This window comes from Protopterus annectens, chromosome 10.part0 (genome assembly GCF_019279795.1).
Source record: "Protopterus annectens isolate FY-2018-M chromosome 10.part0, PAN1.0, whole genome shotgun sequence".
In the NCBI taxonomy this organism is placed as follows: domain Eukaryota; kingdom Metazoa; phylum Chordata; order Ceratodontiformes; family Protopteridae; genus Protopterus; species Protopterus annectens.
The window spans coordinates 1,181,090,007-1,181,109,375 of NC_056744.1; the positions used below are offsets into that span (position 1 = coordinate 1,181,090,007).

Here is a 19,369-nt window from a genome sequence, read left to right on the forward strand (position 1 = left end):
AATGAACTAAGCCATTTTCACATTTAAATACCTTTGCTGTTCCATCATCAACAAATCATTATTGTTTCTTACTTATTTTCTAGTGAAAATTCATGTTCAAAACCATAAATCAAACAATTCTCCATGTTAAAAACAAGTATTTAATTAAAAATAAATGCTTCAATCTTATACAACTTTAAAAGTATGTGCATATCTCAAATTATATATACCCATAACATTGTTTATATGTTATTAGCTAAGTATTTTTCAAGATGGCTTACACATTCATTATTATAAGAGAGGTATCCATTAATATGTACTGTGTCTATATTTATCATTTGTTTATTGAACATTTTATAGTATACAGGCAAAAACATATATGTTTATATTTTAATATATATGTTTATGTTTTTAAATATGGGTATATATAATTTGAGATATGCACATACTTTTAAAGTTGTATGAGATTGAAGCATTTATTTCTAATCAAATACTTGTTTTTAACATGGAGAATTGTTTGATATATGGTTTTGAACATGAATTTTAACTAGAAAATTTCAATTAACTAAGCACTGATGTCATTAAGTAAAAAACAATAATGATTGGTTGATGATGGAACAGCAAAGGTATTTCAATGTGAAAATGTCTATTATACAATGACATTATTTAAGAAAAAAAATACTTACTTTTCTTAAATAATGTCTTTGTATAATGGCGCGTTACTGTTCTTCCGCCGGTGGTGGTGGTATACTGTTTCCTTGTGTTGATATACTGCGCATGCATATGAGGCTTGCATTCCCATGCATACCCAGCACATCAATGCTTTGAAATGGAAGCAACAGAGAAAAGAAAGTCTCCATTGCTCTGTTTTTTTTTTTATTTTAAAAAAAAAAGTTTTGGACATTTTATACTAACGGAAAAAGGTTCGGGTGACCAGACCTTTTTCCGTTGGTATATTGTGGGATTTACAATGGGCACACTGGCCAATCAGCATGCACATTTGGAATATTAATGGGGCGGGGTGATTGTATAATTAACTTTTTCGCAGGTAATTTTTGGGAAGGTAAGACATTATGTCAAGCAGGGGAAGGGTAATGGGGGATGGGTGAGAAATCTAAACCAAATGTAACTGCTAATATGTCTGCTATATCATCAGGAGCTTGATGGGTCTTATTTTAAGTATTAACTTTAAACAACCTTGGATATTGCTCCTATGGTTTCTCACATAGCTGAAGAAGGACTTGTAGTTGTCCTTGTAGAGGTTGTGATTTTCAGTTCATTCTTCGCCTTGGTAAATTTGGCGTTGTTCCTAGTTATTTAACTTTCTTGAGTTTAGTTTTGAAATATTTGGTTTTCAATTTATTTTTAAGATTGAATAGATTTTTATATTTTGTTATGTAGTTTGCTTATGCAATGGTTCCACCAATGGGGTTTGTTCTTTATGTCAGGTGTGTAAATATGCATCCAAGTGGAAGGATCTGCTTCACTCCATATATCAAGAGGAACAATTGTTGTGAGGATCTACCTTTTTGTAGTTGGTTTCTGGATAAAAATCAGGTCACTCCATTGATTCATATAACAAGATCCAGTGCTGAATGTTTTTATAAATGCTGGTAGCCATTGAATTGGTTAAAGAACTGATGCTGATTCATTCCAACATGGAAAGAGATGAAGATTTTAGACTTGAAAATGTATTAAAAAAATCTTCCTAATCTCAAGTACTGGGTCCAATTATTACAAAAAATGGATAACATTTCTTAACATTAATTTAGGTTAATGCATAATCTGGAACTGAGCAACTGTATCAGGCAAAGGCAGGTAATTAGCAAGATAGGGGTTCTAAAATGGACAACATTTTACAACAGCATTCTAGGTGGATAACATTGTTTTACTTAACTAGACAGGGAGAGCCCAAAATGGGAGTGTAGTAAGTAGGACTTAAAAGAAGTGATAGAAATCAGACTTCTTTATAGCCTGGAAATTAATGTATAAATGAAACAGGATCTCCAGGCTGAGAAAGACATACCACAATAGAGGAGAATCTGCTTAATGCCAAACGTCCTGAAAATTTAGATTGCTGAGTTGGCAATGTCTCCACAAATATTTCTATATACTATTCCATCTATATATTTATTCATGTCAATCTTGGTAAATTGGAAATTTGACACAAGCAAGAGAATCCTGTATGTGTTTTGGGCATGAAAGATGCAGAACATGTATAAGTTAAAACTGCAGGAACCTTTGGACTTTTTTTCTGCCTCAGAGACTGAAACACCTCCACCTTTAATTATGATCAGTTACATGTCACATAAAAAAACAAAAGTGTGAGCTGACATTACCTTATTTAAGTACTTGGATGGATAAAAAGTTATAACCAAAAGATGGAAATCAAACCAGTATCTCACTTTATAAAAGGTTAAGACAATTACAGAGGAGATTTATAAAATGGAAGAAGCTGTGGTAACAGAAATGGCAAACTAAGATTTGCATGGAAATAACATTCATGGCTGGCTTATGTGAGCAGCAATTGTGGAAGCAGTGCAGAAGTGGAAGAAACTTCTAAGGGTACTATGACTACTATTAAATGCTGAGTTTTCATAAAAAGGAAACAATGTGCTAATCTAATTGTCTACCATGTAATGATACCCAAGTTCTTTTTTGACCCAGTTTAAGAAAAACTACTAAAATGTTAAAGAAAGAGTTTAATTTATTTTTGTATGCAAATGAGAATGTATATATCAAATACTGGACAGGCTTGAAACCATGGATAAACACATTTGTGTCTTTCGGCTTTTCCCGGTTAGGGGTCGCCACAGCGGAACTCCGGTCCGCTAATGATTGGCAGTTGATTTTTACATACCGGCTTGCCAGGCCTGATGCACAACCTTCAATGAAGGTATGCCCATTCATGCATGTCTCCACGCAGAAGACGCTCTAGCTGAGAATCGAACCGAACAGTGTCTTACTGTGAGGCGACAACGCTACCGCAGCACCACCACCGCGGGTTCTAAACCATGGATAAACACATAACTTCATATAATCTATGAAGTTCTATACCAAGAGAAACAACTTAATTTATAAAATTAAATATTTATGGTTTTGTTGCTTTATTTATGAAAATATATTATGTTCTCTTTATTTAAATAACTAAGTATCACTTAATGGAATCTCTAATAAAATATACTATTAATATGTTTATCTAAGACTTTGTACTGATATATTTTGACTGTCAATTGTTAATGCACTTGTAATAAAGGATATTATAGCAAAAAAGACCTCTATAATTGCATGTTTTCTATCCTAGATTTCATTAAATGAAGGTGGCCACCAGTTACGTCTCTACAGTAGTGGTCCTGATACTGATAAGCCTTTCTCTGTTCGTGCTTTTGTTTCAGCTGGAAGGTAAATTCTGTTTCTCAATCATCTACTAAGAAGTTTAAAATGGAGGACTTTAGTAATGTTAATGACTAGCTCCAGTCATCCATCTGGCGTAGCAGTGATACTAATGCTCATAGCCTTTTCTAGAACAATGGGAAGGAGGTGGATGAATGTTTCTCATACAGATTAGTTGCTAAAAAGATATAGTTCCTGAAGTTGCTGTTACCTGCTGATAGATGCAACTAAGAATGCTTAGTCCCCTCCCAGCTTTTTACAGTGTGACACCCAGATTATAAACTGTTGCTTGTCCTGACTACCCTCTTCGTTTCTTACATAAGATAGTCCTTTTAGAGGAACATGCGAATATTCATACATTCATTCATTCAGTACATGCTTTATTCATTTCATGGTTTTAAGGAGCAAGACACTATCCCAATCGGTGTAAGTCAGAAACCATTACTGGCTAATATTATGGGATATCACAGGACACATACAAACTCACATTTATAATTTACAATGCATATAATGCCAATTTGAACATCACCAATTCATTTACACACATTTCAGAGATGTGGGAGGAGCCCAGAGACCATGGTTGAAACATACATGGAAACAGACAGAAAATACAGATTCCACATAAATGACCCCTCATCTGAGAAATGAGGTGGTAGATATCCCAATCAAAATATGTCACAGGTATCGTTGTCATCTTAAACTTCTAGGGACACAGTCTTCCCTTGTCTAAAATACACCGTTGAAGCAAGTTATTTTATGACAAACTTTCTTACCTGCTAACTTATATTTACATATACTGGGTCTTGCACTCTTTAAAGATATTCTTATGACTAGTTATGTAAGCAAAGTGTTTAAGCGCTGCCTAGCAACCGATATCAGAACATCCTCCATAGGAGTATATATCACCCCATCTGTGAAGCAATTTTTCTATTTCTAACTTCTTAAACTCTTGTTTCTTAGTTTATGTCATGCTTTCTTTTCTTTAAATAATTACTTTTCAGGAAGGTATTACTTTCCTCTCTTATGTTTATGTTTGTAATATATAGGGAAAGCTTTACATTATCCCCTTTCCAATTTATTTTCTACCCCTTTTAAAAGACAACTTATCGCATTTCTTATGTCTTACCTCATTAAACTTATATTTCATGTCTTACACTATTTTCAGTTTTCTATTTACTGGTTGCCTTGGAATAAGGCAAAAACACTCCAAACATAGTTTTAGCAGCCTCTGTACCATGGCATCAGCATCTCTTCTATTGGTCATTCGAGCGCCTCTATGGAACAACATCCTAAGCTTTCTGATGTGGTAAATGCTGGTAAAAGGGTAAATGTATAGTGCATCTCTTCCTAACCGATGATATTACAAAGTAAAAGAGATCTAAATAGATCGACTATATTTACTGCTTTAATGTACCTTAGTGGTATCCTGTAAGAAAACTGGTTTAGGGGTTATATAGTAGGCACTACAGGCTGCTGTATTCCATGGGATTTATGGCATGCTGTCTTCAGTTTTGGCAAATATGGCAGGATTACCAGGCCTATAATATTACCAAGTGTGTTACTTTTTTAGTATCTTTTTTCCGTTCACTTCACAATATCTACCACTTTATTTTACATACTTGCATGACAGCTTAAATTTACACAGCAATGCTTGCATTATTACAATGCCTTCAAGGATGAAAAATAAGAATAGAAAAAGAACGTCTGTAAACAATCTAGACTTCTCCTTGCAAACCATCGTCTAGCCTGGACCTTGGAAAATGATGCTCCCCTGACTGGAAACAATTTCCAGCCTCAGAAGGTTTAAATATGAAAAAAAAGTTCCACTGATGTAAGCTTTATAATTTTAGTGAGTTTGCATCTCCAGTTAACATAGTTAACAACTAAAATATATTAGTAAAAACAAACAGACATTAGAATACCTGTACAGTTTTGTTACATAAAGATAAACCAGCGATAGGGGAAATAGACTGTTGCAGTCAGCCGTGTTCTGTTAATTCAGAGAATGCTGGACAGCAGTGCAAGTCAGAATTAAAAGAGAATGCAGTAGCCTCCATCATCTCAGCAACAGAGTTGAGATTAACATAAATCCTATAGAGTGTTCATATTTAAAAGTGAAAGTCATTTAGCGGTGAAATTGTCTTATCATAGGGTCAGCTAAGCCTGGAAAGTCAGTATAAATTCATGTTGCTCTCTTCTGGGTGCATCTGTCTGCATTTCTGTACAGAACAAAAACACAGCATCAGCTGTAGCAGCTGTTTATTTGAAAGCGCAGGTCACACTGCTCTGTTTTTCTTCTATACTGATGTTCTGCATCACTTAACATTAAGCACAGAACTAGTCTTACAATCATAAAGACACCCATACCATGTATAATGATCCATTTCAGTAAGAGAAATGTTCCTGCCAGCTAACACATCAATAACAACACCCTAAATATGTACTCAGTGTTGAGAGACACGGGCACACAGGTTGACAGCAACCTTAACTTTGATCACTATGTCTCTACCGTGTTAAGAAGGGCATTCTATATTGCTCATCTCATAAGTAAGGGCATTGTCTCCAGAAAAAAAGTTATAACCTCCCTGTACTCTTCCCTCATTAGGCCAATAATTGAGTCAATGCCCCTTTTGATATGTACCTTTCCAAGCACCTACAGCAATTGGAGATACCACAAAGGTTCCTCACAAGGACAATTCAAGGTCTTTAGCATCTATCCTATGTGGATCATATGAAATCACTGTCACTTTAGTCTGTTTCAAGCACGCTACTTAGAGGCGATCTCCTCCTTGCATATAAGGCAATCTTTGACCCTCCTTTATTGGAAATGCTACATATCTGTAAGTCAAATGGTACACAGGTTACTCACTCTTATGGCATTAACTTGGTATGTGACATTAATAGAACCAGCTGGAGATACAGATTTGTCTCCCAGAGGTTACCACACCTTTGGAACAGACTCCTGCTTCATGTCAAACAGAGCACCTCATTGGCCCTCTTGAGATACAATCTGGATGATTGGATGGGTAGCTGTAAATTCACACCTGGAGTTCCACCTATGTCCCTCTTGGACAGGGGTGATAGGTGCTGGTAGTGGAAATAAGAGTGAAGCTTGGCTTGGCTTGTAAGGTCTCTAGGGTCATTAGCCTAGTAATATCCTGTGATCCCATGAACCATAGTACGTAATAGACTGAGTGGTATTATTAGTTCTATAGACAGAAAGACCAACAAAATCAAGACATGCATCATTTTCCCAAAGATTTATTTATTTATTTTACATTTGTTGACTGGGATAGTCTGACTTTATACATGTCCATTTTCAGGGGAGGCCCGGGGAGAAAAGCTCCAAGGTAGAACATACAGTAAAAGTAAAAGTAAGATACATACAGTAAAAGCAAAAGATCCAAAGATTTATGTGAAATACTAGCGACTTCTCTTCATATCCAACAAGTTCCCATATATATGCATTATGACAAGTTTCTAACTTGGTTTATCTGCTTTTCCAAACACTTTGGGACATTTTTCCATATAACAGCTGGTTTCCTATTTTCATAGCACAACTGATTATTTCTCTATGTAGATATATCATTGTTAAATTTCCTTCCCGTAACTTTGAACACAGAAGAGAAATGCCTGTTGAATATACTGGCATACTCTCCACATTGCCTCCATATTTTGTTATGCTGCCTCCATAAAATGTATTATTTCAGTTTAGATTTTCTTATTTTAGCTGATGTTCAAGATCATTATTGCATGTCCATGTTAGCAGTACAGCTTTTAAATTGTTTTTACAACTGATTTTATGACCGTTCCCACTGTCTCTTTATGTTTATAGCTATTTTGTCCTTCTATTTCACTTTTTTTTCTTTTCTGAAAAGTAACTTTTCCTTCACATTTTAGACACTTCCTTTAAATCATAGATTTTCATCAGTCTTTAACCCAGATGCCTACTGGCCATCAATCCCCTCCCTACTGGACAAATGGACAGCCCGTTTGCTCCCTTCACTAGGTGAAACTAATACGTGTCTTTATTGAAACAGCTACTACAGTGGTTCAAAGTTTCTTTGTTTTCTCCCAGGCCCTGTTCATATTTACACAAAGAGAGGTTCTGGGGAAGGGCATGCAATGGGCTCTCTACATAGGCTATCCGCTTAGCTGCACAAAAGTAGCATCCCTTCAAGTAGCACTGGCCCACCCCCTGTGGCATGAACAGTTATCTCTCCAGTCTCCACAAGGGTGATTGCACTAACCTGTGTGCCTCTGAGTGCACACAAACCCCTTTCCCCACCAAGTAAGATAGCCACTCCCCTTCTCCTCTGTGTCTGGCTATACCAGTGCTGAGACCACTAATCAAATCCCAGTAGCCTGGGTTGTAGTAAAGGTTCCATCCTTGTGCTCCACAGACCCAAGTTTCAAATTAAACAGATGTTTCTGTTTTCCTTTTTAATCATCCATTTCAGACATTTGAGGTTCAACTTGTGCATGGCTATTTTTCTTCTGTCTTCATCAATTATTTGTTACTTCCACTGTGGACCTGATATGTCTTATAATCTTACTAAGTCTGTCTTTCTGAAATGGTGTGCCTATACCTTACTGTGGCAGAAGTCCACTCTGAGAAACAGAATTTGTATGCCTCCCAGTTACTACTCTGTCTTCTTTATTTTGGGGCCTTTTAGTCCATCAGTTGTTGTTTTGTTGATGCTCATTTGGTCATATATATTTTATGTAATGCCTGATTCAGTGGAACAGGAGCATGTTGTCCGCAGAAGCTGGTTAACAATGGGGTAAGGAGTTTTAGACATGCAGGGATGTGGGGTTCTGTTTGTTATTTAATTGGATTGGTGCTTGTGTGTTGTCTGCATTGCTCATTGACTTCGGGTAACAGTGGTGTAACGAAGCTTGTTATTTACCCCACTGGTGATTTCCAGTCTCAGAATTTGTGTATTTAAAGTTGTGTGGGTATGAGGCAAAGACTCCACTTGGGAGGTGCAGGGGAGCTTGCAAATAAAGGTGAAGGCTATGTTTAGTAACCATTGGGCCATAACTGAAGTATTGGATTATGATGAAAGTTAGTTATGTTCTTTCCCTAAAAAAGTAAACAACAACTAGATTCTCCATGGCAGTTTCTAAAACTTCCTGTTTTAAACTATACTTTTACAAAAAATATAGGCTAACTCACCTAATGGTGAGGAACCAATGAAATGCCTGATTCCACAGATGGCAAAACCAGCCACTTATCAACATATTTTTTTCTCTATTTCTTTCTCCAGCTGCCAATCTCTAAATTACATTTAGTAGAACTTTCTCAGCCTTTACCAGTTCTTTGGTGTCGTAAGTGCAGTGCCTCTACAAACATACAAATTTCATTGTGTATTTCTAAGGTGGCACAGCGTACTATCCCACAACAAGCAGTTCATGTGTACATAGTACTGGTATATTTAATACTCCTTGATGATAGGAGCTAACTTTGTCATTTTAACTTCCCTGCCTGTCATAAATAGAGTTATTTGGTACCACCATATAAACCTATCACTTATAATTTAGCATATCTTGGTAAATGTTGCCTTGTAGCAGGTGATTTGTTATTCCTTGCTCCTAATAAGTCTGGACATTTATTTTCAAGGTTATGTGTCAAGTACATCTGGCTGCCGTGACAGTCCTGCTTTCTTCATATTATCACTCACATGACTTTGGCCTTTTCTTTTCCTTTATTCACCTCATTTTCTCTGCTTCTACTATGTCTAAGTCGGATATCATTCCAGGAAAGGAAGGGTTAAATTCATGGCCCTACAAATGGTGGAGATGCAGTTGCAATGATACATTATTGTAGCAACAAAACTACCAAAGGTCTTTTATTATTCTAAAAACAAATCATTTAGAAAAGCTTTCCTTTTCTAGCTTTCCAGTGAGACCAGTAAGCCAAGCAATCGGATTAATAAGCAAAACCATGCAACCAGGTAGCAGTTTCAGGACATGAGTAACAGACAAGAAGGAAGTCTGCCTGCTAAAGCTCTAAATTAATAACAGCACTTGGATAAATTTGTACAATTGTTTCTATACAAGTATTACAAAAAGAAAGCTATGTCTCACCTTGGTTTAGTTGCTTATGGGCCACTAGCAAATACAAATTCTAGAACCAAGTGCAAACTTAAACAAGCAAATGACACAATTACATATTACACAAAAAAGTCACCCATATATCTTAAGACCAGACATGCAAAACTGTAAGGACATCGATGAATATTTTGTAAAGTAATATATATATATATATATATATATATATATATATATATATATATATATATATATATATATATATATGGATCTAGGACTTTAGAATCCATTACCACCGAACACACTTTAATGAAAGCGCTTTCATCGAAAAAGCGCTTTCGTTAAAGTATGTTAAAAAAAAATCTATTTGAATGCAAGCCCCCCTCCCCCCCTACTTTAATATTCTCACTCTGAGGTTGCACTACAGTGGGGAAAAGGGAATTTTCCCTTACCGCACTGTAGTACGACCGGAGCAACAAGCATACTTACGCAGAAGTACCAAAGGTCTGCAGCTCCAAAAAAAAACAATGAAAAGTAGAATAAAATCCACAGACCACCAGGCTAAAACAAGTGCTTCATTAATGCAGACGTTAGCGCTTTCAGGATAAAACTGTTCTTCAAACGTAACGTATAACTAAACAGCCTTAGTATTTATACAAAAATGAACCAATCAGCATATAGATGCAATGAAACAAATAGTTAAAATTAAAACAATTAGATGTGAGGTCTACACCTTCTGAAAATGGGTTTTAAATGCACCACACCATTGAGTCCTGAGTTCCTAGCTGCTCCTAATTCTATTACCCACCTGGTCTCACAGTAATCAGTATGGTTAATGATATCACACACACCCCCAGGACCACTCACAACTTGCTGCAGAGCCTGAAAGTAAAAATGATGTCCTTGACACTCAGTGATATGTAAAGAAAGTGCATTACATTTATCCCCTAACATATCCTTTGTTCATTAACTGGGATTCAAATAATGGCAACAGGTTTTATTTATTCTGGCACCTTCCTTTAATATCTTCACAGTTGATGTTTTGAAAATTAGGCTCCTCCCACTATGAATATACCACTTCAAAAAGTCAGAGATAGATCAGACTCTGGCAATGATGGCAGCCAAACTATGGCCAAAGATTCCCACCCTAGTCAGCAGACATAACTTCTATGCCTGTGGAGCCAACCTCAGACATGCTGGATGTCACAGCAGGGCAATAATTTGTAGACAGGTCTCTTCCTATGGTGTAATCTCCCTTGGTTGATGCAAGCTTCACTGAGCTCAGGGAAGACAGGAGTAGAGGTCATGCCAGTGGTCATGCATGACATGGGTACTGCCTCTCACCTCAGCTACCTGTCTCAATGTCCATGATGTAACTAATCTGTAGGGCCAGCACAAGGAACAGGGTAACAACACCACAGTCCTTGCTCAGAGGTTAGCTGACTCTCAAGGTGTATATGATGACTCCAGGAGTACATGTCCCACATGTCTGACATCAAGGATATGTTGCTTAGGGATATCACACTAATCAGGTGTCCCTGTGCATAAGTTAACAGTGTAATGACGTGAATGATGTTGATCCTGGTAATGTCTCATCTGCAGGTCTACTTCTAGATCAGGTGATCAGGTACTCCTACATATCAAAGACCATGGTAAGTTAGTGTATTTAGTACAGCGTTAATAATATGATACAAGATCAACATTGTGTAATTTAGAAGTGGTTGAGGCCCTTAGTATGTGAGTACTGTAGACTAGAAGGACATTACGAAGTATTAATGAGTTGAAAGCCTAAGAAAAAATAATAATGTGACTGGAATCATTTGCTTTGTAAAAGTAAAACAACATTAAAGAAAAGACAGGAATTCAGGTTAAGTTTTGGCAGCTTCTGAAAGGAGCTCAATAAGTTATATTTCACTGAGAAGATGATAGAAATATATTACAGATTATTGACTAATATGATACGGATTAATAGCTTAAATGGGTGCATAGCTTGCTACAGTATGTATAAAATGTGGATATTCAAAGCTTTATTTCATGGAAAATGCTAGTAAACTGTTTATTGACATGCCTAATACAGTCACCTTCTTTGCATTGACACAACATTGTAGTAGTAAACAATACATGGTAACATAATGTATTATAATATCATGTAATATAATGGTAAATTTGATTTGAGTAAAACCACAAAATTATGTGTACCATTGCACTTTCTTATCTTAAATTATATGCTGTCATGGACTATCCACTATAATTATCCTTATTTAAGTTTCTTTACAACTTGTTTCAGGTATATCCCCTGTGCTACATTGCTAGTACGACTCAGAAAAGCCCAAACTAATAAAAAACATCAAATGTTGGAATCAAATGATGACTCTCAAGCAGGTCAAGAAAAAACAAGTCCATTACAGCCTCGGCCTAACTATTCTGATGGAGTTTATTTTTCTGATAAAGCCAAACCTACGCAAGGAGAAAAGTGTTTGTACAGCACAATGGTGAACAGGTACAGTATATGTTGAGAAAAAGAGTGCTGATTGTTATTACATCAGCACAGATTAAGATCTGCATATATCTTTTCTAATACAGAGGACATACTCTCAAACTAAGTCAGTAAAATGTTTCAGCAACCTTCCACAATATTCTTGCCACATGTGCATCAGGGCCAGATCTGGCACTAGGCAACCTAGGCAGCTGCCTAGGGCCTGGTGGTGTCAAGGGGGCCCAGCCAGGCCATACATTATTTAAAATGATCAAAAACCTGCTGGAGCTAAAACAAAAACAACTTTCTTCTGCTGATCAAAATTTCTACTGTGTTGTTTAAGATTCCTTCCCTCTTTTTTATTGGCTCTATATCCCTCATTGGATGCAGAGTCAATGAGAGACTTCCATTTAATGATGTGTATTGCAACTTGTGAGTCACCTTTAAAATAACGGAGCCACAAATTAGTCCTTCCAGTGCTATGGCATGCACTGATTCCACAAGATGTGCAATAAGCTACACTATGGCATTAATCAGTCAGGTTATGCCAACATCGAAGTATGTGCGTGTGTGTGTGTGTGTGTGTGTGTGTGTGTGTGTGTGTGTGTGTGTGTGTGTGTGTGTGTGCGCGCGCATGCTCATGTGCACATTTGTGCGTGTATGTATGTCTCTGTGTAAATTGCCTCAGTTAGAGAGGGCCATTTAATTAAGTAATTTGCTCAGCCTCAAACCCTGCACTTTAGGTATTGGGAGAAAAACTCTTAATCGTCCATATCAACTATCGATCTCTATTATTATTATTGTTATTATTATTTGCTTTTGGGGGGGGGTTGAGTTAAGTCAGTTATTAACTTTTTAAGTGATTTAGAGTAGTCTCCTCTTATCTGTTTCCAGTTTTGCAGAACACCTCTGATTTATCGCTCATCCATCACCAAGTTATTTAACTAGACAGTGGTTTGGAGCAACTAGAAATTTCGGCTAGGCTACTCAATGGTCCCCTGGATTGCAAGCCTAATAACTACCTATGAATCAGAGTATTTATGGTAAAAAGGAATTAAATTGATTTTAGTAAATAGGATCATCATATGAGTCATGTTCTTTGCATGTGATCCTTGGTTTCGTTGTTCTGTTGAATGTTGACTGTGTGTTTATTATTTAGCTCTGAATAAAGTGGACAGCATGAAGTCCATGAATTTAATGTTAATATTTAGCTATAAACATTTTTAATTTAGCTTGCCTTTTTGCAGCATACAAATGTAAAATGTAGTGTTTAAGCTATAGCAGTTTGCTTAGCACTTGCCACTTAGCACGTCTAAGTAAGGCTATGAGCTGTTACAAGATCTTTTCCTGTAGCATATGGTTTTTGTCCCCCAGGTTTTATTTGTCTTTTATGTGACTCTGCCAACTTAGTTCACCAGACAGGGTTTATGCTAACTGGGGAGAGACAGCCAAGTAATAAGATATTGGTATGGTTGGTGGGGATCTGAGTCATTATTTGCTTAGAACCCCATTTGTCCATGATCCAGTTCTGACTCTGGAGGTGCATGCTACAAGAATACTGCATTATTGTCTTTTCAAGTGAAGCCCCCCCTGCATGCCCCATGTGGGGGCCGCACCCCCCACCCCCCTACTTAAATATACCAACTCCGAGATCGCACTTCAGTGCAGAAAAGAGAAATTTTCCCATTATGCTCCATACGGAGCCGTTGCTTTTCACCTTCAAACTTTTTAAAGTTCGATCATATGGTGTCAACCATATGACATTCAAACTTTAAAACGTTCAAATAATTGACAGGGACCAAAAGTATGTTTCTGATTTTTGTATGATCGTTGTTGAAAAAAATCTACTTCAGCTTTTATGTTGTCTTTAATTGTTTTGCTTTATTCATTGCACTAAAGAATGAATCATTTATAGGCCTAGATTATGTAATATAGTCAAATTATGTTATATTTTAGCAGCTTTGCAGCCTCCAGCAACTGCAAAGGGGTTGACATTTGTCAAGTCATATAGTCTGCATTATTTGGGGTGATTGTTGGATCTTCGCATCCATTATGTAGTCATTGTTGCATATTACTGTGCTGTTATCTTCTCTACAAGCTGTAAAAAAACTTCTGCATTTAATTACCAGCTGTTAATCTGGCAGTTAGCTAAAGCTCTAACTTGTTAATGATCTACTTCTTTTGGCAAGAGTACAGGCTTTGAATCTTTCTACATACATTTACCTACTGTGCAACATTTAGCAACTCACTTAACCAGACAGTGCTTTGGAGCAATTGGGAATTTGGGCTAGGCACCTTAAAGACTTCCAGGACAGTATGCCTAATAACTGTCAACCTGTTGTCATTGACCAGCCATTCCCTATTCCATAGCTGATCTAGTTCAGGAAATGTTATGGCAATCACCAACAGATGGAACATAAGCAATGTATTCTTCAAGGGCAGCAAACACTGCATTTGTAGATGAAATATTGAAATGCAAAATTGTTTGTGAGCAGCATCCTCTGCATTATTAGTAGTTCTCTTTAATGTGGAATTATTCAGATGACTTTTACTTCTACAGAGATTGTGCATATTGACTTAGCATATGTTGTCAGGTAGTTAATATTTCTTATGCTCTCATAAATATGCTTCTATTTAAACTGTGCTACACAAGGTTGGATCTTATGGTGTAATGGTAGTGATCTTTATACAATTTCAAGTAGTTCAACCAAAGCTATCAATAAAGTTCATGTAATTTATTTCTTCATAACAAGGAGTGCATAGAGTCAACAAAGTGGTTATAACTGCTGATGAGGTGAAAGCGGCACTCTGTGGTTGACAGTACCTTATGCTGTTAGAATATAAATTTAAAATTGTCTTTATTCTGGCTTTGCAGGACTAGTGTGCATGCGTGCGTGCGTGTATGTGTGTGTGTGTGTGTGTGTGTATGTGTGTGTGTGTGTGTGTGTGTGTGTGTGTGTGCACGTGCTCGCTCATGCACATCTGTGTGCATGTGTAAATTAAGCTGAAATACTTTTGCTACTGTATGTTTTTGTGAAACAAATTTGAAATATGATGTGATTTTGGTCATTATTTTTTGACATGGACATCTTACAGGGAAACAGTCAACAATGTAGCTATAATTGCTAGGTTTGGGGATGTCTGTGAATAAATATGACTGACACTACCGAGCTGATACAAGTAAGTCATTAGTCTGTCTTTACAGGACTAGTGTGCATTTTTGTAAAGAAAACTGGAATACTAATTTTAAACAGTGGCCATTTTATTACAGTCAGACATGTTATGTGTACAGTCGATAGGGCGTCCATAATTTTTAAGTATGTATATTGGTAAATTATAATGACAGCAGTTTAAGTGGCCTTTAATTGTTGAAATGTTCTGAAATGAGTACCTTTGTCATTACTGGTTCATAAACTTTGTTTCAATTCTTACTGGAAAAAATGTTCAAAACTACAAATTTAAAACACAAGCAAAAAGTATAAAGGAAGATGAATCAAAGAACATATGCATTTATGCATACATATATATGTACATACATACAAATATTTCAAGTATGGGCATTAATGCCCTTCTCGTTTGCCAATATACAAAAACAGTTGTTCCCATAATGTGTCCAGGCTGTTCTTAAAAATAACTAAAGTAGTACTTGCTTCAGTGTAATTTGGTAGTCTGTTCCATACATCAGTTACTCTGTCAGACAACCAATTAGTACACTTCTCATTCCTATAGAATCTTCCTTTTTAATTTCTCCAAGTCTTTTGGGTTTCTAATACCATGATGGGAAGGGTGTATATCAGATCATCGAATGCAGACTTCATCAAAGCGCACATCATTGAACTGGCTTCATTAAACAGAAAAATTTCGAAGTGGAAAAAAAAATTTTTGAGTGCAGATCAATGACAACTTGCTCCATACAGGGGGTATGATCCCCTGCACCCCATGCACCCCCTGCCACTTAGGTATACCACTCCCAGTCGCACTTTGGTGCACTACAGTGCAGAAACAGAAGATTTCCATTTCCTACACTGTAGCGCTATCTTGGAGTTGGTATATTTAAGTAGCGGGGGGTGGGGGGTGCAGGGAGGCTTGCCCCCCTGCCTATACCCTAAAAAAGTGTGATGTCCCCATTTGGAATTCCCATTCACAGGGTTTCAATGTTTTCAGCGTTTGATGGAGTCAATTCGATGTTGTGCACTTTGATGAAGTCTGCGTTCGATGATGTGATATAAACCCTGACAGGAATGGACCCCATTCCTAAGTCAAAGTATGATTAAAGTTCATGAAATTAATATTGTTTCACTCTTTGTTGTTAGCAAAAAGTGCTCTTCAGAGCACCCACAATGTGCCCAGTAATGACTCCTTCTGCAGTTCGTGTGGTGTTACATGAACTGGTAACATATCACAACTTTCGAACAAATTTATACAGCTTCTTTAATTACAATTGAAAACATTACATGTATTAAAACTGGTAACATATCTAAATAAAATTGTAAATTCTTTTTTATAAGACCAGTTGCTCCTACTACTACTGGAACTGTCTGGATATCTCTCTTCCACATGGCTCTCGTTTCTGCCTGCACATCCAGGTATTTTATGACTTTGTGTCTCTTTGTACGCAAGACACTGTAGTCACTAGGCGTGGCGATTTCAATGATCAATGCTACTTTTGTCTAATTTTCTTGGACCACTATATCCAGTTTTTTAACATCTATCTTTTGAACTGTTGGTATTGGGTGATACCATGTGATATAAACATCATAATTTTCTATGATTCTTTGTGGCTCATGTTTCCAGTGTTTTTCAGCCATTTCAATACCATAATATTTGCACAATGTCCAGTGTAACAGTCTCGCCACATTATTATGCCTTTCAGTATACAGTCCCTCTGCCATTAGTGTGTCACAACCAGCAACAAGGTGTGTGACTATTTCCAATTCAGTTTTGCAAAACCTACATATGTCTGTTCCTCTCACATGTTCAATGGACTTTGTAAACCAGTGTGTACATAGCCCACTATCTTGGGCTGCAAATATTAACCTTTAATTTCTTGATGTGAATTCACCTCTCCTTAACCATTCCTGTGTTCATTCTTGATCAACATGAGGCTCTTCCAGAAGTTTTCTATATTTGCAACTATATTTATGTTTTTTCCACATTTCTTGCCTTCTCATCTGGTCCTTCACCTTATATTCTTTCTTTTGTTTTTTAGCACATTCAGTTGCTGCCTGATTTTTATCTACTTCTGGTACAATTTCCATTCCTGCTTGATGTCTATATGCTTCTGCTAAATTAAGCAGAGATGTCATCTTAGATTTATTCTCCTCATGTTTCAAAACTTTCACTACATGTGGATCCTGTGAGGTCAGCAGATATGTGTGGAGTCCTGTGGTTGTAGCTCTATATATGTAATCAGTTTCAAGGAGGCCCATCCCTCCTTCGGAGCGGGGAATATATAATCTTGGTATACACTGATTTTTATAAATCATTTGGTAAGTACGAAGCATCCTTCTTGTTTTAATATCCAATCTATCCAACACTTTTTGGGGCCAGTCAATCACTCCAGAACTACAAGTTAGGACAGGAAGAGCAAATTGATTTATGGCTTGGATCTTGTTCCTGGATGTCAATGCTGTTTTCAGGATTAATTTAAGTCTTCTAAAGTATTCCTTACTGAGCTTTATTCACATTTGTTCATGTTTTATTGCTGACCCTTCATCAATTCCCAAGTATTTATACACTCCTTTTCACTCAATTTCTTTAATATCACATTCTTGTCCCAAACTTATGTTTTGCTGGTGTTGCAGTTCTCCTTTTTTAAAGGTTGCTTTTGCACATTTATCAAGACCAAATGATATTCCAATATCATCTGAAAACGTTTTGACAACCTGCAGCTGTGCTTTCAGTTCTTCATCTGATGAGCTATACAGTTTTAAATCATTGACAAAGAGAAGATGAGAAGTCATTAGACTGTTGTTTTCTAGAAGCCAAATTGTAGTCATGGCCTAAGCTGTTAAGTAAGCAGCTTAATGGATTAATGGCAAGGCAGAATAACTAGGATGACAGAGAGTCGCCCTGGATTATCTCCCTTTGAATTTTTATCCCTGGGATAATAATCTGTCCTTTATCATGGCTTAATTGCAAAGTGATCTGCCACTTTTTCATTGTTACTGTAATGTAGTCAATCAGTGTAGGGTGTATCTTATACATTTTAAGCACTCTTTTATCCATGAATGTGGAATACTATCAAATGCTTTTTTGTAGTCAATCCATGCCAAACTTAGATTCTTCCACATAGGTTGTCTGATGATTCTCTAGTACTTTTTGATAACCCCAAACATTCCCAGAGGTAGTTGTCTCTAAATGCCTTACATACCTGAATAAGATCTCCTCTTAGATAGCTATAAGAGATACTGTACAAGTTCAGATATTTTAGTCTTTCATAAGAACTTAAATTTTCACATCCATGGATGCCCTTGGTATATTTCCGCTGTACTCTTTCCAGTTTACTCATGCTTGTTTTCTTATAGGGTTTCCATATTGTTATTCCACACTCAATTTTGGGTGTAATGTAACTAACAAACAATGACTTCATTATTTTTGATTTCCTAGACTTTATAAATCTTTTTGCAATCTATAGTTCTATAACTGTCATTAACAAATTGATTGATATGAGTAGGAAAAACTCATAGCTGGATCTACCCATATACACAGGTCCTTAAATGAATCTACAGTTTCAAACACTGTGTGCAGTATTAAATATTCACATTTCAATTTATGTCTCCCACATTTCATATTTTTAGTTTTTGATGTATTTATCAGCATATTAATCTCCTGTGCCCAAATGGTCAATTTAGTCAAATTATTTTGCAGACATGCCTTATCTGTAACAATTGTAATCAGTTTACACAATTTCAGGTCGTCAGCATATAGACCGTAGAACACCTCAGATGAAAAGGTAAGGTCTGAAAGATATACTCTAAACAAGTAAGGGCCTAGGACAGTACCCTGTGGGACATCCTGACTGTAACCAAGAATTTCACCTGTCCAGTTGCTTTGTGATACTTGCCAAATCCTATTTGAAGCCATGCAGCTATCCATCTTATCAAGAGTACATCAATACCTAGTTGTACTAATTTATTGATCAGTGTTTTGTGTATGACCCTCTCAAATGCTGAAGTTAAATATATATAAATTACATCACAGTACAATTTTTCATTCATAGCTGTTATTATATTGTTGTAGAACATCATGTTACAGGTGGTAATAGATCTATTTTCAACATATGCATGCTGATAGATGGTTTCAAGTCCCAACCTATCCAATTCTGACAATAACTTATCCAATATTACCGTCTCCATTATTTTTCCACAACATGAAAGTAGACTTAAGAGTTTATATTTTTATTTATTTAACATTTGTTTACCGGGAAAGTCTGACTTGGAATGAGCCAATTTTAGTGGAGACCCA

General features: G+C 36.5%; 1 protein-coding gene across 1 annotated transcript in view; it reads left to right on the plus strand.

Annotated features, from left to right (window-relative positions):
* LOC122814253 overlaps positions 1-19,369 on the plus strand; it is a 149,513-nt gene that overhangs the window by 116,868 nt on the left and 13,276 nt on the right. Inside the window, exons 8-9 of the mRNA XM_044086850.1 lie at positions 3,284-3,381; positions 11,714-11,926. Of these exons, the coding sequence (XP_043942785.1) occupies positions 3,284-3,381; positions 11,714-11,926 (311 nt within the window). The remainder of the gene's footprint in view (positions 1-3,283; positions 3,382-11,713; positions 11,927-19,369) is intronic.